This window comes from Mercenaria mercenaria, chromosome 13, assembly GCF_021730395.1.
Source record: "Mercenaria mercenaria strain notata chromosome 13, MADL_Memer_1, whole genome shotgun sequence".
Taxonomy (NCBI): Eukaryota; Metazoa; Mollusca; class Bivalvia; order Venerida; family Veneridae; genus Mercenaria; species Mercenaria mercenaria.
In genome coordinates, this window is record NC_069373.1 from 48,130,397 (window position 1) to 48,152,947 (window position 22,551).

The 22,551-nt window shown below is 37.4% G+C and overlaps 1 protein-coding gene across 2 annotated transcripts in view; it reads right to left on the minus strand.

Annotated features, from left to right (window-relative positions):
• The window catches only part of LOC123529225 (uncharacterized), a 108,163-nt gene that overhangs the window by 16,622 nt on the left and 68,990 nt on the right, over positions 1-22,551 (minus strand). For both annotated transcript variants that reach the window (XR_008366767.1, XM_053521744.1), the window contains exons 14-15: positions 7,001-15,919; positions 5,421-5,529 (exon numbers count right to left, since the gene is read on the minus strand). Coding sequence is in view for 1 of the 2 variants with exons in the window: in XM_053521744.1 (XP_053377719.1) it covers positions 5,421-5,529; positions 7,001-15,919 (9,028 nt within the window). In the remaining variant the exon portion in view is untranslated. The remainder of the gene's footprint in view (positions 1-5,420; positions 5,530-7,000; positions 15,920-22,551) is intronic.

The following is a 22,551-nucleotide window of genomic DNA, read 5'->3' on the forward strand; positions in this document are numbered from 1 at the left end:
AATCAAATAAGTTTCAAAGCTATATGCCTTTAAATAATAGCTACATATACTTGCATGCAAAACTTTTAACAAGGATATTTTAAGTCCAAAAGGGGGCATAATTTGCCAAAACTACATGACAGAGTTAGAGGACTTGAACCTGTGAGGTTGATTATTGACCTAGAAAAAGAAAGAAGTTTCAAAGCTATATGCTTTTAAATGATAGCTATATGTACTTGCATGCAAAACTTTAACCAAGGTGTGACACAGACGCCGGATGTGTACAATAGCTAGGACTATTCAAAGAATGCTTGAGCTATTAAGAAAAACAAGAGGACCATGAAGGCCCTGTATCGCTCAACAGTTTACTGACCTATTGACCTAAAGATCATCAAGATTAACATTCTGACCAAGTTTCATGAAGATATAGTCATAAATGCGGTCTCTACAGTGTTAACAAGCTTTTCCTTTGATTTGACCTGGTGACCTAGTTTTTGACTCCAGATGACCCAATATCAAACCTGTCCAAGACTTTATTGAGGATAACATTCTGACCAAGTTTCATTAAGATTGGGCCAAATTTGTGGCCTCTACAGTGTTAACAAGCTTTTCCTTTGATTTGACCTGGTGACCTAGTTTTTGAAACTAGATGACCCAATATTAAACTCGACCAAGACTTTATTGAGGATAACACTCTGACCAAGTTTCATTAAGATTGGGCCAAAATTGTGACCTCTAGAGTGTTAACAAGCTTTTCCTTAGATTTGACCTGGTGACCTAGTTTTTGACCCAGGTGACCCAATATCGAATTCATCCAAGATTTTATTAAGGGTAACATTCTGACTAAGTTTCATTAAGATTTGGCCAAAAATGTGACCTCTAGAGTGTTAACAAGCTTTTCCTTTGATTTGACCTGGTGACCTAGTTTCTGAACCCAGATGACCCAATATCGAACTCGTCCAAGATTTTATTGAGAGTAACATTCTGACCAAGTTTCATTAAGATTGGGCCAAAATTGTGTCTTCTAGTGTGTTAACAAGCTTTTCCTTTGATTTGACATGGTGACCTAGTTTTTGACCCTAGATAACCCAATATCGAACTCTTCCAAGATTTGATTGAGGGTAACATTCTGACCAAGTTTCATTAAGATTGGGCCAAAAATGTGACCTCTAGAGTGTTAACAGTCAAATTGTTGACGACGGACAGTGTGATCACAAAAGCTCACCTTTGAGCACTTCGTGCTCAGATAAGCTAACAAGAGGGTCATGATGACCCTATAATAGGGTGACCTGTTAAACTTGGCCTTAGAATCATCAAGATAAACATTCTGACCAAGTTTCATGCAAGGGTCATAAATGTGGCCTCTACAGTGTTAACAAGCTTTTCCTTTGATTTGAGTGGTGACCTAGTTTTCACCCCACATGACCTAGAAATCATCAAGATAAACACTCTGACTAAGTTTCATGCAGATAGGGTCATAAATGTGGCCTCTAGAGTGTTACAAACTTTTCCTTTGATTTAAGTGGGTGACCTAGTTTTTGACCCCACATAACCCAGTTCAGACTTGTACTAGGAATCATCAAGATAAACATTATGACCAAGTTTCATGAAGGTAGGGTCATAAATGTGGCCTCAAGTGTTAACAAGCTTTTCCTTTGATTCGACTGGGTGACCTAGTTTTTGACCCTTGATGGCCCAGTTTTGATCTTGGTTTAGGAATCATCAAGATAAACATTCTGACCAAGTTTCATAAAGATAGATTCTAAAATATGGCCTCTAGGGTGTTAACAAGCTTTTCCTATGATTTTACCTGGTGACCTAGTTTTTTACCCCACATGACCCAGTTTCAAATTTGGCCTAGAGATCATCAAGATAAACATTTTGTTCAAGTTTGTATCAATCAAAGCATAAATGAAACCTCTATATGGCTGAAATGGTCAGAATAGAAAACTTTACCCATTTCAGGGGCAGTAACTCTAGAGTCCATGATGGAATCTAGCCGGTTTTCGAAAGGAACTGAGATCTTATTGTGAGTTCAGTTAGGTGCAAGTGTGGTTAAAACTGAATGTAAAATGTCACTTCTATCATGTTCACAAGGTAAAAAGTTTTGAAAGGGACCGAGATATTATCACAGTATAAGTTGTGTGCAAGTTTGATTAAAACTGATTGCAAAATGTGGTCTCTATCGTGTTCACAAGAAATTGTGGATGGACGGGAGACGGACACGAAGGGCGATAAAAAAGGCTCACCCTGTCACTATGTGACAGGTGAGCTAATGACTGGGTATCACACGAATTGCTTGATTCCACCCTAGCACTTAAGCCATCAGTGCTCAAGCGAGCATTGCTTCCAGGGATGTGCCTAATTATTTTCAAAAATAATTAATTAATTCCAATTACAGTGAGAAAATTGCTAATTAAATTAAATTAAATTAAATTAAATTAAATTACATGCCATTTTCAAAAAGTAATTAATTCATTACAATTATTTTGCCAAAATTAATTATATTTTATCTCTCCTTTAGGATAAAATGTTTGAGAGCTGATGAATTCATGATGTGCACTATGTGTAATACCACGACAGAATGACAAGTTTCAATATCCGTTTTTCTGCACATTCCTAATTATTAGGTTTAGTGACGAAAATGTATCACACTTAACAGAACTGAATAGGGATTAACACCTCTAACACCTGATTGTTGATACAACAATACCTGTCAGCTATTTACTGCCCATTGATCAGTAAAAAAGCAGGGCTGTAAAATTCCAATCGCCCGCTCGCATTGGCGAGTTAAAGTCTGAGTAGGACGAGTGGACCTTGCTGTATACTCGACCGATTGGGCGAGTGGTTTTTTTACGTCCTTACTTTACCAAAATTCAGAAATTACAACTCCAAAACGTCAACAAACTTTGAGATGGTTTAGTCGCTACCTGGATTGACTGGAATTTACCCACGATTCGTAAAGATATCAAAACGTCATGCCGGTAATTTTCCATTCCACAAGCACGTGCGACCTATCGTATTAAATATCTAATTTACATCGTCACGTACACAAAACCATGCGTAGTGCATTCATTTTTTAACATTTTCGCTTCAAGTTTTCAACATCTCTTGAGAAATAATACTATTTGAATTCTATAATGATTTTAATAAGCTATCGACAGAAATGTAGGCAAAATTCTATAAAAACGGTCGAATTTTCATATAAACATTTGTAAAAATTCAAACAGCGCGATCTTAGTTACTTATTTCTTTCTAAAAGTAAATAAATGATGAATACTCTGGGCAAAAAATTCAGACTTTTGACCAGAAAGAACAAAAAACAGAATAAAAAAATCTTAAATAATGAAAAAGCGGCAGCAATTACAATACATGGAGTAAAACGATTTTTGGCAAACAGATTTCTGTTAGTGCGGCAGAATAGGTTACGTGACCTCGTGAACGTAAATAGAAATGCGATTTTAAAATAAAGCAATGTGATGTCATTGCGGTTTTTAATAAGTTCTAAATGAATCTGTGTACATGTATTTTTTGACCAACAATTTAAAAGTTTTTTTTTTTTGTCAAACAATAATGTAAATTCCTCGAGGGCAAATAGGTCACAGAGGTAGGATATCCACTATAGAAACTATCGTTTGAGACATTTACCTTTTATATGGGATATAGCACATTCGCTTTTGATAACAAATTAAAGAAGAAACTTTTTATTGATTTCTATTTCGTCAATTTTAAGAACCGATGCGGTACGATCAGACAGTGATGTGTCACATGGCGCGAAAACAGGACGTAATGCCATGACAATCTCGAGCAAAAATACCGCTTTGATCTCCACTTCAGATATCAAGATACTGACTCTTTGAGGGGTGTAAATTGATCATGAAAACAAGGTCCATTACTTAGTTCATCATCTGAATAATTACCGATAATCTTTAACGTTTTTTTTCCTCTCTTTCAACACGGGTGGATGGACGATGATTATTGTGTCCAAATTTTTTAGACACTTTTCAAAATAAATATTTTTCGGTAAATAATACTATTGTACATAATACTCCTTTCTTAAAGTGACAGTATTAAAAGTGTCAATTATTAGGGCGATTGGCTGTTCACTAAGGGCGAGTAGACATTACTGGCTACTAGTCCTGCAGGGCGAGTGGTGTGAAAAATAATTTTACACCCCTGAAAAGCCAAAGTAATTGAAAGTAATTAGATTTAATTGACAATTACAACCCAAATCTAAGTCAGTATTAAATTAATTTCAATTACTTTAATTTAGTTTGTGCTTGATTATTCATTATTTTCAATTAGATCAAAATTTGTAATTAATTACAATTAATTAAATTACAATTATAATTAGGCACATCCCGGATTGTTTCACTGTATAAAATGATCCAATTCTCCTCCTTTGCAATGTACATACATGAACATACAATTACTCACAGAAAGAAGTTCTGCTTGTTTTATATATGAGCCGCGCCATGAGAAAACAAACATAGTGCGTTTGCGACCAGCATGGATCAAGACCAGCCTGTGCATCCGTGCAGTCTGGTCAGGATCTGTGCTGTTCGCTAATGGTTTCTCTAATTGCAATCGGCTTGAAAGCAAACAGCATGGATCACAAAGGCACTATGTTGGTTTTCTCATGGTGCTGCTCAATCATAGTTCTTTTCTGCAAGTTTAACATCAGTCAGTCCCACCCGCATGATGCATATACAAGATTAAAATAACATTAACAGATATCTGACTTTGGTAAAACACTGTATGAATTCTATTTACCTTACAACAATTTCACCAAAGTACACAAACTTTCCTTGCATTTCAACCCCGCAAATACATAGTTTGCCAGTTCCAGATTGGATTTAATATTTAAAGAACAAGATTCTGACACTTACAAAGTCTAACCAAAGCTGTTATAATTTTGAGATTTCAGAGAACAATTTATTATTATTAATGCATTTAGCATTGAAAGAAAGCTACTTGCTTTTAAAACCAATGTTCTTGTGACTTAAACCAAGTGTATTAAGAAGTTCCCTTGATTTTCATATTTTCTATAAAATCATCAAAACTTAAAAATTGGTAATTTTATAATTATGAAGATCAACTGGAAAACCTGATAAGTTGTGTAAATGAAAGTGAGGATACCAATACTGTGAAATCATTAATATTCGTGGGGGACTAATTTTCGTGGATTTTGTGGCTGAGCCAATCCACTAAATTTAATTCCAACGAACAAGTAAAGTTCCCATTAATTTTATGTTCAAAAGTTGAAATCCACGAATTCATATCCCCACGCAATTGCCATTTTGACCAAAACCACGAAATTTCATGCCCACGAAATTAAATGTTTTACAGTACTTCTTTATAAGTGAGTGAATTGCTTTTTATAGTGACTGGACCGAGTAAGATATCATTGAGGAAAAGCAAAACTTGTGTTTTTAACATACTGTTTAGAGTCCTCAAATTCCATAACATCTGCAGCAAAGAGAGCTAGACACCATTCACATCTATCTGTGGAGTATTGATCTAGTATCTGTAGAAACTTCCCCAGTCCAGCTAAACAGTATCAAAATGAAAACAAATGAAAATTAATAGAATTTGGAATAGTATATCATTACCTTGAAAGTGAACTTGAAAATGTCAGTTCTACTATGATGTCTAAATATTTCTTTTCAATAAAATGGAGACAGATAAAAACTGTCAATTATGCTCTAATAAAAACTAGAGCTATCACTAAAGGTGATGAATGTACCCCCCGCATGCACTGACACAGTACATTGCAATTTGACGCACACAAGATTGCATAATTATGTGGACTGTATGTACATAGACTGTATGTATACAGTATAGTAACAAAAAACAAAGTCCCATAACTATGCAGAATATTTATCTAAAAGAATGTAACATGCACCATGCACAACTAGGGTTGGTACTGATCACTTGTGTGAAGTTTCATTAAATTGTGTGTAAGGGTTTGGTAGATTAGGCACGCACAAGATTGCATATGCAGACTGTATGTACATAGTATGTTAACAAGAAACAAAGTCCCATAACTCTGTAATTTCTGTCGCTGAAAGAACCTAATATGCCCCATGCACAACTACTGTTGTTACTGATCACTTGTGTGAAGTTTCATTAAATTGTGTCAAGGGGATGAGGAGAGATGGTGTGCACAAGATTGTGTCTATGTATATAGTAAAGTAACAAAAAAAACAAAGTCCCATAACTCTGCAATTTTTTTTTCTGAAAGAACCTAACATGCCCCATGCACAACTACTGTTGTTACTGATCACTTGTGTGAAGTTTCATTAAATTGTGTCAAGGGGATGAGGAGAGATGGTGTGCACAAGATTGTGTCTATGTATATAGTATAGTAACAAAAAAACAAAGTCCCATAACTCTGCAAAATTTTTTTCTAAAAGAACCTAACATGCCCCATGCACAACTACTGTTGGTACTGATCACTTGTGCGAAGTTTCATTAAATTCTGTCAAGGGGATAAGGAGAGATGGTGCGCACAAGATTGCGTCTACGGACAGACGGACAGACAGACAGACGGACAGACAGACAACCTGAAACCAGTATACCCCCCCTTACAACTTTGTTGTCGGGGGGGTACAATTACAAAAGCTGTAAGCAGCTCCAGACCAAGAATGAAATGAGCCGCACCATGAGAAAACCAACATAGTGCGTTTGCGACCAGCATGGATCCAGACCAGCCTGCGCATCCGTGCAGTTTGGATGTGCAATCTAGTCAGGATCCATGCTGCTCGCTAACGGTTTCTCTGATTGCTATAGGCTTTGAAAACGAACAGCATGGATCCTGACCAGACTGCACGGATGCGCAGACTGGTCTGGATCCATGCTGGTCGCAAATGCACTATGTTGGTTTTCCCATGGCGCAGCTCAAATGCGTTTTGCAGAAATGCTTTTCAATCCTTTGCAGACTATACTGCAATAGTTTTGCAATTATAAACTGTCAAAGAGAATGAATTCTATAAGTAAAAATATATAAATTGAAAAATACCTGGAGTTAACTTCTTCAATACTGCTGGCTTCAGCAATACAGTCTTTATATTCTGTGAATCTCTTGCACCAGCATTAAGCTTTCCTTTATCAAATATCTTTCTTTCATCTGTATTATCAATGGTATGGTGGCTTTCTTCTTCTGTATACTGTGTTATGGCTGTCATTGCTTTTGTCAATTTACCATACTTTGGAGACATTTGCCCTTTTGAAGGAGATGCATTTATTTCTGAAGTTCTATTTTCAAGAACAGGTTCAGGCTCTCTTTTCTTATTTCTCAATCGCTCTATTTCTTGTACAATCATTAGTTTCCGTTTCATGGCCTCTCTCTTGTCTGGGTCATTGTTACTATTCACTCTGTCCACACAAACAGTTCCCCTGTTCAATGTATTTTGATGGTCACTTCTATCATATTCGTGCCTACTACAACTGCTGCTGTCACTTACTCTTCGACTGTCTGATGATGTTTCTGAATAGTATGATCTAGAACAAGGAAAGACGTTTCTAAATCTGTTCACATTTCTATGGTATTTTGACCACCTGCTTTCTCTTTTAATACTGTAATGATCATCTAACCTGAATCTTTCCAATGACATCAAACTGGGTGACCTTTTTCTGCTAGAAGTTCTGTTTCCTTTTCTACGTATTTCTCTTGAAGAAGAGCTTGTAAATCTGTTCCGGCTAAAACGTTTCACTTTTCTGTACCTCTCTCTTGATGGAGAGCTTAGTGACCTCTCCCTAGATGTGCTAAATGACTCAATTCTTCTAGATCTAGTTTTCCCTGATGAGTATTTGCCTCTTGATGGAGGGCTTTTTGATAAGCATCTTCTTTTGTATCCATCACTTGATGCTGAACTATATGATCGTTGTCTTTCAGATTTCGACTTTCTTCTCCTTACTGTCCTAGATGATCTGTATTTCCCACACTTATAACCTCTGTGTCTGTCACGTGATGAACTGGAGGCTGAGTACCGTGATGAACTAGAAGATCTTTTTCTTCTTGGTTTAAATTTCTTTCTTCTGTTTTCTGCATCACTACATTCTTTCTGTTCAACAGATGATAAAACTGATACACTGGAGCATGACATACTCCTATACCTCCTACAAAATCTCTGGGAACCAGCTATTCTAACTGTATCACTTTTACTGTTTAAACAATGCTGGGAACCAGCCATTTCAGCATTACTGTTACTTGGTAAATACTGTTCAGCCGTAGTTGACTCACTAGAATCTGAATATTCTTGATGTTTCCTGTATATCCTGCTTTTAAACTTGTATGTATGCTTATTATTGTCAGATTCAACAAAACTGCTTCTGCTAGCTGACCTGCTACTACTGCTGTTTGAACATGTTGATCTGGAACTTTTGGAATTTGTTGTTGTACTTGATGACACACTTCCTAACCATCTGTCTCCTGGTAATTTTACCATTTCAGATAATTCTGAGTTTAATTTTTTCTTCTCACCATAACTCTGGCCAACTGGAGTTTGCAGAACAGTTTGATTTATCCACTCTTTTGTGTATGCCAGTTTATTATCTTTATCTCTTTCATCTGGCTGTTTTGAATATTTCATCTGATTAGCTTGGAACATAGCTTTCAATCTTAGTTGATTTCGTTTTTGATATATTTTGCCTTTTGAATTCTTTGCAGCATGTCTATCTCTACTTTTCATGCCAAACAGACTTTGTGTGACTAATTTTGCAGACGGTTTTATTCCGTGGCTAACAACTCCATGCCTTCTAAGATATTGTGAAGTATCTTCTGGATTGCTGGACTTCTGCACTCTATTGTAATGAAGGTACTTGTTAGGAACAACATGTTTTTCTTTTTTGTCTGTCAGAAGAATATCAATTTCAACAGGTTTTTCCATTGATGCATCTGAGGTTTTAACGATCCCTCTGGTTTTCAAATATAATTCTTTATCTTCAGTTTTCTGTAGCAGCTCATTCTCTGTCCTTTCTCCACCTTGTTCAATTTCAATATCCATATTTTCCTCTGTTTCTGTCCACTTACATTTCATAATATTTTCCACTCTCTGCGAAACTTCAGCAGATTGTGAATTGCAACTTTGTTTTGTACATTTATAATGTGTCATGTGTTCATCCTTTCCTTCAATAAAATGTTCAGCTTCTTCAAAATCATTGGTTTCGATTAACTTCTGTTTCCATTCTTCCATCCTTTGCATCCTTTCAGCATGCTGTGTTGTACTTCTCTGTTCTGAAGTTGTATTTGTTCTACCTGCTTCATTACATAACGGAATTTTCAATTTATTTAGATAGAAATCCAACTCATTTTCTACTTCAGTTTCTTCTTTTCCACTGTAAAGCTTATCCTTTGTTTCGTTCCATTTACATTTCATAATATTTTCTACATGCAGCATGATTTCATGTTCTGATACATGTTTTTGTTCAGTATCTTTCCCAGTACTGTTTATTTCAGTTGATGAAGCTGCTCTCTGATGAACAATTCCTGAATGATTGTGATCACCACTGACATCAAAATTATATGATTTAAGCTCTTCAAGGGATGTTGATTTCAGTTCCTGGGCTGCAACAACTTCTTTCTCAGAATCATTTACTGTGGAGTTATTCTGTTCAAGCACAGTTTCACTGTTGTCATTTATTTTGTATGAGGACTGATAATCTGAGAGGGGATCTTGAACCAAACTGCCAGTAACGTTTCTGCAGTTCTCCAGATTTTCAATTTCAAGATTTACACTTTTCAAGTCAGAATCAGAATTAGTCTCAAAATGTGTACACACCGATATATTAGTGCCATCATTCATTGTTACACAGTCAACAGATATGTTAATTGTTGGTTCTTTGCTATTTGTTTCACAAAGGCTCATGCCAGGTAGTGGAATTCCAGAAACAGGACAATCTACAGATGATAACATTTCTTCACCATCATCTGCTTTGGTTTTTAAAATACTGTCTTTATGGAATAACTTAAATCCATTTTCTGTTGTTCCAGTTGTGTCATCAAAAGAACGCTGATCTGCATGATCATTTTCTCCTTCGGTGATGTTAACATCGTCTTCAATAAGGCGCTGCTCACTTAAATGGATTGACTGCAGGTTATCTTTGCTTACTTTACACACATCAGAGGTTGCCAGTACTGAATCACTAACATTATCAGCAGGCATTACTTTGTCACATTCATTTGAACTGTTTTCATGCTCTTCAATTCCTTGGACTAAATCTCTGCTTGTAACTGCACAACTATTTCCAGTGTTTTGGGAATCAGTTGTTCTAAACTCTATATCCATTTGATCTTTCTTTAAAACTATTGAACAATCTACTGTTACATCTACCTCTGTGCTGTACTTGCTATCAACCTCTTGCTTTCGCACTGAGGAAGGAATACTCACCTTAGGAGACACACTGTTACTTATCAAGTCTTTGGTACCACAAACATCTGTGTTTTCAAATACTGCTGTATTTTTGAAGGTATCTTTTCTCATTTCAAGCTGCTCTGATTTAAGCATAGACTTAGGTTTAGGTACCATAGTTTCTTCACTGCATGCACTACTAGACACTTTTGTTATTTCGTTTTGCTTCTCAGAAGAATGTAGGTCTACTTTAGATTGATCATCCTCTGTTTTCTCATACACATCTACAAACATCTGTGCTGAAGACATTCTTATTTCCCCAGAGTCAGTGGAATCACTTTCAACTTCATCTGTTGTAACACATGCTTTATTCTTATCTATGTCCACATGAGAATGTGTCAGTCCTATTTCAAGGCCTAATTTGGTTTCATGCTCTTGTGTTAGCTTGTCACAATATGCAGTCTTCTTTGCTACGTATGTTGTTGTTTTACCTAAATCAGACTCATTTTCATTTGAACTAGCCCATTCCTGGTCTTCACAAATCTCTTTGTAAAATATTGCAAGCTCTGACTCAATCATGTCATTACCCACTTCAGTTTCTAATTTGTCAGGAATAAGAACAGAAGAAGAGTTGTGCTTTTCTGTTTTCAAAACACTTCTGCCTGAATTCTTTAGAACTTCTAAAATAGTACCAACACCACTCAAGGTATTTGGTGTTTTCAACTTACTTTTAACTTTTCTCTTTTCCACAAATTTGTTTTCTATTGATTCCTTGGACCTAACCTCATTTTGTCTGACTTTAGGCAGAATCCTTTTTGATAATTCACTGCTAGTCTTTGTCTCTGCATTTTCGTTAGGACAGCTTACAGTCTCTGTCCCTGCATTTTCATTAGGAGAGCTAATGGTCTTTGTCTCTGCATTTTCACTAGGAGAGCTCATAGTCTTTGTCTCTGCATTTTCATTAGGAGAGCTCATAGTCGTTGTCTCTGCATTGTCATTAGGAGAGCTGATTTTTTCAGTTCTTGAGAAAGTCTCATTCCTTTTTGTATTTCTCAGGGTACTTAAAAGGTGACCGACACCAGATAATACATTAGCTGATTTGGACAGGTCTGGAATGTTTTCTGTTTCGACATCTTTATTGTTGCCATTACATGAAATCTCTTCATCTGGTTCAAAACCAGAAATCTGTTCATGCATCTGTTCATCTACCTGTGCTCCTGAAAGATTTTCACCAGTTCCAGAATTTTTCAGAGTACTTAAAAGGTGACCATCACTGTATAATACATTTGCATTCATGGTAAATTCCGGAATGTTTCCATTTCCAACAGTGTCATGTTTGATGTCATTAAATAAAATATCTTTATCTAGTTTAGTTTCAGATACCTGTTCATCTGCTTGGGGCGATACTGAAAGATTTTGCACTGTTTTATTGCTACCAGCTACATTTACATCTTCTGATTCAGAATGTTCTACAACTTTACTTTGTGTCAAGACATTGACAGCAGAGTTTTCCAAAATGTGATTATACTTTTCAGAATTCAAGTTTTGTCTGCAAGTATCACCTAAACTGTCCCTGCACATGTTTTGCAATTTTCTTGGGTTGTTTCTCCTTTCAGGAGGACTTGATTTAGGCAAAGGGATTTCATGAACAGGAATGTCTACAACAGATGAAGCTTCAAAACAAACCTTCCCCTTCTTTCGAGACTCTTTGTCATCTACACTTTTCTCCACCACATGTTCTGTTATAAAGAAAGTATCAGAATTTTGGTCTTGAATGTATGGAGTCATATTGTCAGGTGATATTATCCATGGAGCCATGCCAACTGCACTTGGTGGAGAAAAATCTGGCCAAACAGGTGGTTGGCTGCCATTCAAATTGTAAGTCATAAAATTAGATGAATGCCCCATAGATCCACTATAACCTGGGTTGGAAGTATAAACTGGAACACGATTCCAAAGGAATGGTGACAATGGAGAACTATGACTTGTAACTACAGCCATAAATGTCACTGGGGTTCCCCTAAATGGTTGTGTGATTGGAGAACGAGGTCTAGGAAAAGGCTGCCACATTGGGTATGCTGGCCACATGTCATATGGATGTTGGCTAATAGGAAACCAAGGTCTTGGAAAATGTGGAAGTGGTGTAATTATACTAGAATTGTATGGTTCTGAAGGCTGGTAGACATTTTCATCACGATTTTGAGGTAATTCATGCTCTAACTGTTGTACATCTGTTTTCTCCACTTCAACAATTTCTGACTCTGAAGCATTAGGGCCTTGTACTACCTCTACATTCAGTAAGCCTTCATCACAGTTGTTATCATTATCAGCATCATCCACTTCTACAATATCACCTGTTCTCTCATCCGTTTCTTCATCAATGGTGTCTCTAATATGAAACACTGCTTCGTCATCAATTTGTGAAAGATAAACACTAGATCTCTGAGAAAATTCATTCTCTGGTTCTGACAAAGGATATGCCCATGTGCTAGCCGTGTTTTCGTCACCTTCATGCAGACCAGCAAAACAACTGTCTACCATGCAGCTTTGTACTGCCTGCTGAGAGTCTTTCAAATCATAGATGATAGTTGATGAACTTTCAGATGAATACTCATTATGACTAGAACTATGTGTGCATGTAGCATTAGCATTTGAAATCATACTGTTTACCAAGGAATGATGAGTGTCAACAGTCCCAATAATTTCCTCACTTTCTTCACTAGTAGTTCCTGTATTTTCAGAATCGTATTTCTGCATGTTCTTAATAATCTCAGTATCAAGCGGAGGATCAGTAGATATTATTGAAGCAGTGCAATCATCTTGCTTCAACAAATCATTCATTGGCAGGTCAGTTCTCTGATAATCTATAATCTCTGGATAGCCTTCGGAAATTTCTTTCGAAAATATATTTGGCTCTGACCGGACATTTTCAGTATCATGCACATAACCGTTGTTATTAGAATCAAGTTCCTGCTCCTGTTTTACACAGGGAGATTCTACTTCATATACATGTATGTTCATGGTTTCTCCTGAGCTACCATTTTGTAAAAGTTCTGAATCATTTTCGATTTTCAAGACATTCCTTTCAGTTCTACTACAACCACCATCAACTTCAACTTGCTGTTCTCTCCTTATGACCTTACTGACTGTGGTATTCACTGGACAAGGAGTCAATGCCCCATGTTCTTCTTTTATCTTGTCAGATTTAAATGAGTCAGAGTCTTCAAGAGATTCAAAGTCAGTATCACTGTTGCTTACTGTATGGATTTCAATAAGAATATTTTCTGTGTCATTCTCTAAAGCTGGTAAGTTTCTATCAATTGCTGGTCTGTTGTTAGAAGTTCCTTTAGTTGAAACCTCTTCATAAATATTTTTAACCTCGAATTTTTCTTTACTTTCAGTACGCAAATCATTTTCCATTATGTCAAAAATATTTTTTTCAGGTTGGACAATTCCCTCTTTGCTACCTTCAACACTTCTGTCTTGAAAACATTCCTCAAGACAACTTGAACATTCTGTGATGTTGACATCATCTACAGTCATGTTACTTTCTCTGCAGTACGTAATATTTGTACCTATTTCACCAAGACATTCTGCTATGACCCCAGCATAAAATCTGTTGTTTTCATTTGAATATGTTTTGACAAATTCCTCCAGGTCAGGAACATCTTCACATTCACTATAGTTCCCATCTACTGAACTATTTCTATACATTTCATACTGTCTCACAAAACTGTCTTTCTTTTTGTGCTCGAGAGCATTCATCTCCTTTTCAATCATGGTAATTTCAAGTTCTGATACAGCTGTTATCACAATGTCATCAACAAATACTAATCTGTCTTTTCCAAAATATGCTGGGTCAATTTCTGTAGATGTCTGACTATCATCACTGTATACTGTTGGGGACAGCTCCTTAGAATTGTCAAAACTGATGCTGATGAGGGGAGAAATGCAGCTTGCTTCTGACTCTGTTGAACAAAGACAATTTCCTTCAGCCTTTGCTATGGATTTCTGCCTTCCTTCAGACATTTTTATATCCGTACCTTTAGACACCATTCTGTCTCCAGCTTCATCAATAATCTGACTTTGATCTGAAATATCAGAATAATCCTTCCCATCCATCACTGTAGAACGATCACTGACAAAATCAATTCTCGTAATACAATTATCAATTATTTCCTGTATGAATATGTTAACTGTACTGTTTCCTTCAAGTATTTCTTCTTGTTTTGCTTCAGGCAGCTTCTGTAAAGAATCATCCATCATTGGTTCCACTAGTTCTTTTCTTTCTCTCACAGCTTTAGATTTTGTTTCCTTTTCTGCCTCATTTGTGGCACATTTTTGTAATTTATCACACTTTATCTTAACATCCACATTTTCACTTTCTTCTGGTACTGCTGGAATCTCTTCAATCATTTTTTCATTTGATTCCTTTTCTACAACTGTCCTTTCTTCTTCCTTATATTGGTCTTCTTTCTCTCCAATTAGTTTTTCTTCTTCACCTGTCCTTTCTTCCTCATCACTCAGGTCTGCTTCGTAATGGTATTCAGTTGAATTCATACTCTCAGTGAACTTTACTCGAGTTAGAACAACACTACATTCCTTAATCTTCGAGATTTCTCCAACATTTTTCAATGCTGTAGTATCACTTTCAGGAGTTTCGAAAAACTCAGCTAATGTGGTTTCAAGTTCACTGGTATCGCTGAAAGAGTTTTCAGGTGTAATAGTACATTCATCAACCACAGTATATGCAGAGTCACTTAAATTCAGACAAACTGAGCCTACCATCGATTCCACTGACTTCTGAACAGACTTCTCCACATCAGACAAAAATCCTGCAGAATCATTTTCTTTTGTCTTTTGTGTAGATTCAAAATTATCAAGACTTACTTTCTCCCTGCCTTGTATTGATTTTTCTTTCCTTTGAGTTATCTTGTCAGCCTGATGTTTAGTAGGCAATTCTGTATCACTTTCTTCAACCATATCTAGCACAATATAAGACTTTGAGTGACCAAAGTCAGACATTCCATCACTAGAGTCATCAAACACATCTGTTTCTTTCTTGTCTAGCGCAACTTCCTCATCTGTCCAATCAAGACATACATCTGATTCAGATGAAAGGATTTTCTTCTGAGCATTTTCTTTAGCCAGATCCCTATGTTCTTCTTGTCTATCTTTACTGTCTAATTTGTCTTCAGAAGGGACTGTAACTTGAGAATCACATGGTAACTCGAGTGAGACATAGATCTTTTCCTTTTCATACACTGTTTTCCTTGATTTACTGTTTGTCTTCTTGTTATCTCTCACTGATATGTGGGTTTTCTTCGAGTCACATTTCTTGTCATCTAGTTTATTTTTATTTGTTTTGCTTACTTCTTTCTTGTTACTTTCTTTATCAGAAGGTTTCATTTCTTTGCTTGCTGATTTCATTTCTTTTGATTTGGATCTGATTAGGTTGTTAGTGTAAGTATCCTTTCTTTCTATAACAGAGGTTTGACTGGTCTGTCTATCTAAGTTCTCAACATGCCTGCCACTTCCAAGAAAGGCTAGTTCACCAGAAGCATCATTAGAATCTTCAAGCTTCTGACCTATTTCATGAAAAAAGTCAACAAAGTAAAACATAACAACTGCTACAAAACACAGAGTAGAAGGATACAGACGAAATTAATCTAGGAACTAGAGCTGCTTTTGAGAAAAGCACGTCTCCCACAACTGCCTAATCATCTAAATAGTAAGTCAGTCTTTATATACTGTTTACTCACTACAAATATACCTTTGGAGAGTAAAAAGGCTGATTTTGGGTAATTCAAGGGCAATAATTCTAATGAACTTGGCTGAGGAGTTAAGGTCAAAAACATTTTGTTCAAGTTTGGTACCGATTTTCGGTAATTCAAGGGTCATAATTCCAAAATGCCTGGGCCGATTTGGCTAGTTATCAAATTTGGCTGAGGACTTATGGTCAAACACATTTTGTTCAAGTTTGGTGAAGATTGGATGAGAAATGTTCAACTTAGGGTGCGGACAAAAGTAAAAAGGCCGATTTTGGGTAGTTCAAGGGCCATAATTCCTAAGTGCCTGGGCCGATTTGGCTAGTTATCGAACTTGGCCAAGGTCTTATGGTCAAACATATTTTGTTGAAGTTTGGTGAAAATCGGATGAGAAATGTACCACTTAGAGTGCAGACAAGATTTATGACAGACACACAGACAGGAGTAAATCAATATGTCTCCCACACCACTGTGTGGTGGGAGACATAATAATCAGAGTTATATAGAATTTTCTGAAAAAAACTACAGAATATTTGGCAAAGCTGGATGCATTACATACGTTCTTGCGATAAAAATGTTATTCAACCTATTCAAGTGCAAAAAAATACTTTATTTTTTTAAAGTCTGTTTCTTTTGGGTCTGAAGCTGCATCGACACAATTTATGACAAATGATAGGGTAATTCAAGGGCCATAATTCAAAAGTGCCTGGGCCGATTTGGCTAGTTATCGAACTTGGCTGAGGTCTTATGGCCAAACACATTTTGTTCAAGTTTGGTGAAGATCGGATGAGAAATGTTCCACTTAAAGAGCAGACAAGAGTAAAAAGGACTATTTTTGGTAATTCAAGGGCCATAACTCCAATACGCCTAGACCAATTTGGCTAGTTATCGAACTTGGCCGAGGTCTCGTGGTCAAACACATTTTTTTTTAAGTTTGGTGAAAATCGGATGAGAAATGTTTGACAAGCTATGTGACAGACAGACATACACACTGGAGTAAATCAATATGTGGGAGACATAATTAACTTTTAATTCTAAGTAAAAGGGGGCATAATTCATGAAAAATTACTGCCAGACTTATGGACCTCGTGTCATATGATGTGGGTGATAAGGTGGAACAACTATTTTAAGTTTGAATCAAATCCGTTCAGTAGCAACTGAGATATTGTGAAAGTGCATCTACTCTTTACCTGAAATTATAAGTAACAAGAGCTGTCTCCACAGGATGACACATGCCCCCGATGGCACTTTGAATGAATAGTTATGGTCGATGTTAGAGTTTAGTACCTTTGACCTACAGACCTGGGTCTTGCACGCGACACGTCGTCTTACTGTGCCACATATTCATGCGTAGTTATTTTAAAATCCATGCATGAATGACAAAGATATGGACTGGACACGCCCATCATTGCACTATCATGAAATATGACCTTTAAAGGCTAAGTGTGACCTTGACTTTTGAGCTACGGACCTGGGTCTTGCGCGCGACACGTTGTCTTACTGTGGTACACATTCATGCCCAATAATTTTAAAATCCATGCATGAATGACAAAGATATGGACCGGACACGCCCATCAATGCACTATCATGAAATATGACCTTTAATGTCTAAGTGTGACCTTGACCTTTGAGCTACAGGCCTAGGTCTTGCGCGCGACATGTCGTCTTACTGTGGTACACATTCATGCCCAATAATTTTAAAAACCATGCAAGAATGACAAAGATATGGACCGGACACGCCCATCAATGCACTATCATGAAATATGACCTTTAATGTCTAAGTGTGACCTTAACCTTTGAGCTACAGACCTGGGTCTTGCGCGCGACACATCGGCTTACTATGCCACACATTCATGCGTAGTTACTTGAAAATCCATCCATGGACGACAAAGATATGGACCGGACAAGCCCATCGATGCACTATCATGAAAAATGACCTTTAACGTCTAAGTGTGACCTTGACCTTTGAGCTACGGACCTGGGTCTTGCGCGCGACATGTTGTCTTACTGTGGTACATATTCATGCCAAGTTATTTGAAAATCCATCCATGGATGACAAAGATATGGACTGGACACTAAAATTGCGGACAGACCGACAGACGGTTCAAAAACTATATGCCTCCCTTCGGGGGCATAAAAAGGGGGGATAATTCATGACATTCTGGTGCGAAAGTTTTGGCCCTTGTGTCATATGATAAGAGTAATGATGTTGAACAGCTGTTTTAAGTTTGAATCAAATCCATTTAGTAGTAACTGAGATAAAGTGAAAGTGCATCAAAACTTAAACCCGAAATTTTAAGCAGAATGCAGCTAATTCATTAAATATTCGTACCAAAGTTATGGACCTTTTGTCATATGATGCGGGAGATAATGTGGAACAACTACTTTCAGTTTGAATCAAATCCATTTAGTAATACCTGAGATAAAGTGAAAGTGCACCAAAACTTTAACCAGAAATTCTAATATCTAACTAAAAGGGGGGATAATTCATGAAATACTGATGCAAGAGTTATGGCCCTTGTGTCATATGTTGTCAGTGATGATGTTGAACAAATATTTTAAGTCTGAATCAAATCCATTTAGTAACTAGAAAATGCTTTTGTAAAAAAGCGCATGTCTCCCCCAATGCAAAGTCCTATAGGCAAGAAGTCAATAGGGGTCAGGAGCGAAAGTCAAAGAGACACTGATGGTTGGCTGCAATAGGGATCATCTACTTGGCATGTCCAATCATCCCCCTAAATTTCAACACTCTTGGCCTAGTGATTCTCAAGTCACTGTTCAGGCTTCTGTGACCTTGACCTTTGATCAAGTGACCTCAAAATAAATAGGGGTCATCTACTCTGCATGTCCAATCATCCTATTAAGTTTCAACATTGTAGGTCAAGTGGTTCTCAAGTTATTTCCAAAAAATGATTTTACATGAACAGGCCACTGTGACCTTGACCTTTAATAGACTGATCCCAAAATCAAAAGGGGTCATCTACTCTGCATGTTCAATCATCCTATGAAGTTTCAACATTCTGGGTCAAGTGGTTCTCAAGTTACTGACCGGAAATGGTTTTCAATGTTCAGGCCCCTGTGACCTTGACCTTTGACAGAGTGACCCTAAAATCAATAAGGGTCATCTACTCTTCATGACCAATCATCCTATGAAGTTTCACCATTCTGGGTCAAGTGGTTCTCAAGTTACTGACCGGAAATGGTTTTCAATGTTCAGGCCCCTGTGACCTTGACCTTTAATAGAGTGACCCCAAAATCGATAGGGGTCATCTACTTTGCATGTACAATCATCCTATGAAGTTTCAACATTCTGGGTCAAGTGGTTCTCTAGTTATTGATCGGAAATGGTTTTCCATGTTTAGGCCCCTGTGACCTTGACCTTTGATAGAGTGACACCAAAATCAATAGGGGTCATCTATTCTTCATGACAATCATCCTATGAAGTTTCAACATTCTGGGTCAAGTGGTTCTCAAGTTACAGACCAGAAATGGTTTTCAATGTTCGGGCCCCTGTGACCTTGACCTTTAATGGAGTGACCCCAAAATTGATAGGGGCCATCTACTTTGCATGTACAATCATTCTATGAAGTTTCAACATTCTGGGTCAAGTGGTTCTCTAGTTACTGATCGGAAATGGTTTTCCATGTTCAGGCCCCTGTGACCTTGACCTTTGATGGAATGACACCAAAATCAATAAGGGTCATCTACTCTTTATGACCAATCATCCTACGAAGTTTCAACATTCTGGGTCAAGTGGTTCTCTAGTTATTGATCGGAAATGGTTTTCAATGTTCGGGCCCCTGTGACCTTGACCTTTGAAGGAGTGACCCCAAAAACAATAGGGGTCGTCTACTCCAGCAGCCCTACAACCCTATGAAGTTTGAAGGTTCTAGGTTAAATGGTTCTCCAGTTATTGCTCGGAAATGAAGTGTGATATATGGACTGACGGCAAAAACAATATGTCTCCTGGGGGGGAGACATAATAACTGAGATAAAGTGAAAGTGCACCAAAACTTTAACCTGAAATTCTAAGTAAAAAGGGGGGATAATTCATGAAATATTGGTGCCGGAGTTATAACCCTTGTGCCATATGATGTGGGTGATGATGAGGAACAACTATTTTAAGTTTGAAGTAAATCCATCAAGTAATAACAAAGATAAAGAGAAAGTGCATCAAAACTTTAACCAAAGTGCAGACGTGGAAGGACGACGACGCCAGGTCAAGTAGGATAGCTCTCCATACTTCGTATTGTCGAGCTAAAAATGAGAGGCAAATTACCCACAGGACAAAAAAAATAGTCAGGTTACTTAAATGAAAGTTACCCATATCAAAAGGGAATGAAAGGCAAGTAACCCCCACCCCACCAGACAAAACAAGAGGACCATGGTGGTCCTGAATTGCTCACCTGTCCCTACATGACCCACTTTTGAACCGAGTATGACATCTATTGTTTTTTCTATTATTTGACATAGTGACCTAGTTTTTGAGCTCATGTGACCCTGTTTTGAACTTGACCTAGATATCATCAAGATAATAATTCTGACCAATTTTCATGAAAATCCATTGAACAAGAGGACCATGATGGTCCTGAATCGCTCACCTATCCCCACATGACCCAGTGTTGAACTGAGTATGACGTCGTTATTTCTATTATTTGACATAGTGACCTAGTTTTTGAGCACGTGACCTAGATATCATCAAGATAAAAAATTCTGACCAATTTTCATGGAGATCCATTGAAAAATATGGCCTCTAGAGAGGTCACAAGCTTTTTCTATTATTTGACCTAATGACCTAGTTTTTGAAGGCACGTGACCCACTTTTAAACTTGACCTAGATATCATCAAGGTGAACATTCTCACCAATTTTCATGAAGATCTCGTGAAAAATATGGCCTCTAGAGAGGTCACAAGGTTTTTCTATTTTTCGACCTACTGACCTAGTTTTTGACCGCACATGACCCAGTTACGAACCTGACCTAGATATCATCAAGATGAACATTCTCACCAGTTTTCATGAAGATCCATTGAGAAATATGGCCTCTAGAGAGGTCACAAGGTTTTTCTATTTTTAGACCTACTGACCTAGTTTTTGACCCCACGTGACCCAGTTTCGAACCTGACCTAGATATCATCAAGGTGAACATTCTGACCAATATTCATGAAGATCTCATGAAAAATATGGCCTCTAGAGAGGTCACAAGGTTTTACTATTTTTAGATCTACTGACATAGTTTTTAACCCCACGTGACCCAGTTTCGAACTTGATCTAGACATCATCAAGGTAAACATTCTGACCAATTTTCCCAAGATCCATTGAAAAATATGGCCTCTAGAGAGGTCACAAGGTTTTTCTATTTTTAGACCTACTGACCTAGTTTTTGACCGCACGTGACCCAGTTTCGAACTTGACCTAGATATCATCAAGGTGAACATTCTGACCAATTTTCATGAAAATCCATTGAGAAATATGGCCTCTAGAGAGGTCACAAGGTTTTTCTATTTTTAGACCTACTGACCTAGTTTTTGATCCAACATGACCCAGTATCGAACTTGACCTAGATATCATCAAGGTGAACATTCTGACCAATATTCATGAAGATCTCATGAAAAATATGGCCTCTAGAGAGGTCAAAAGGTTTTTCTATTTTTAGACCTAATGACCTAGTTTTTGACCCCAGGTGACCCAGTTTCGAACTTGACCTAGATATCATCAAGGTGAACATTCTGACCAATTTTCATGAAGATCCATTGAGAAATATGGCCTCTAGAGAGGTCACAAGGTTTTTCTATTTTTAGACCTACTGACCTAGTTTTTGATCCAACATGACCCAGTATCGAACTTGACCTAGATATCATCAAGGTGAACATTCTGACCAATATTCATGAAGATCTCATGAAAAATATGGCCTCTAGAGAGGTCACAAGGTTTTTCTATTTTTAGACCTACTGACCTAGTTTATGATGGCACGTGACCCAGTTTCGAACTTGACCTAGATATCATCAAGGTGAACATTCTGACCAACTTTCATAAAGATCCCATGAAAAATGTGACCTCTAGAGTGGTCACAAGCAAAAGTTTACGGACGGACGGACGCACGCACGCACGGACGGACGCCGCGCGATCACAAAAGCTCACCTTGTTACTTTGTGACAGGTGAGCTAAAAATATGGCCTCTAGAGAGGTCAAAAGGATTTTCTATTATTTGACCTAATGACCTAGCTTTTGAAGGCACGTGACCCAGTTTGGAACCTGACCTAGATATCATCAAGGTGAAAATTCTCACCAATTTTCATGAACATCTCATGAAAAGTATGACCTCTAGAGAGGTCACAAGGTTTTTCTATTTTTAGACCTACTGACCTGGTTTTTGACTGCACTGGACCCACTTTCAAATCTGGCCTAGATATCAGCAAGGTGAACATTCTGACCAATTTTCATGAAGATCCAT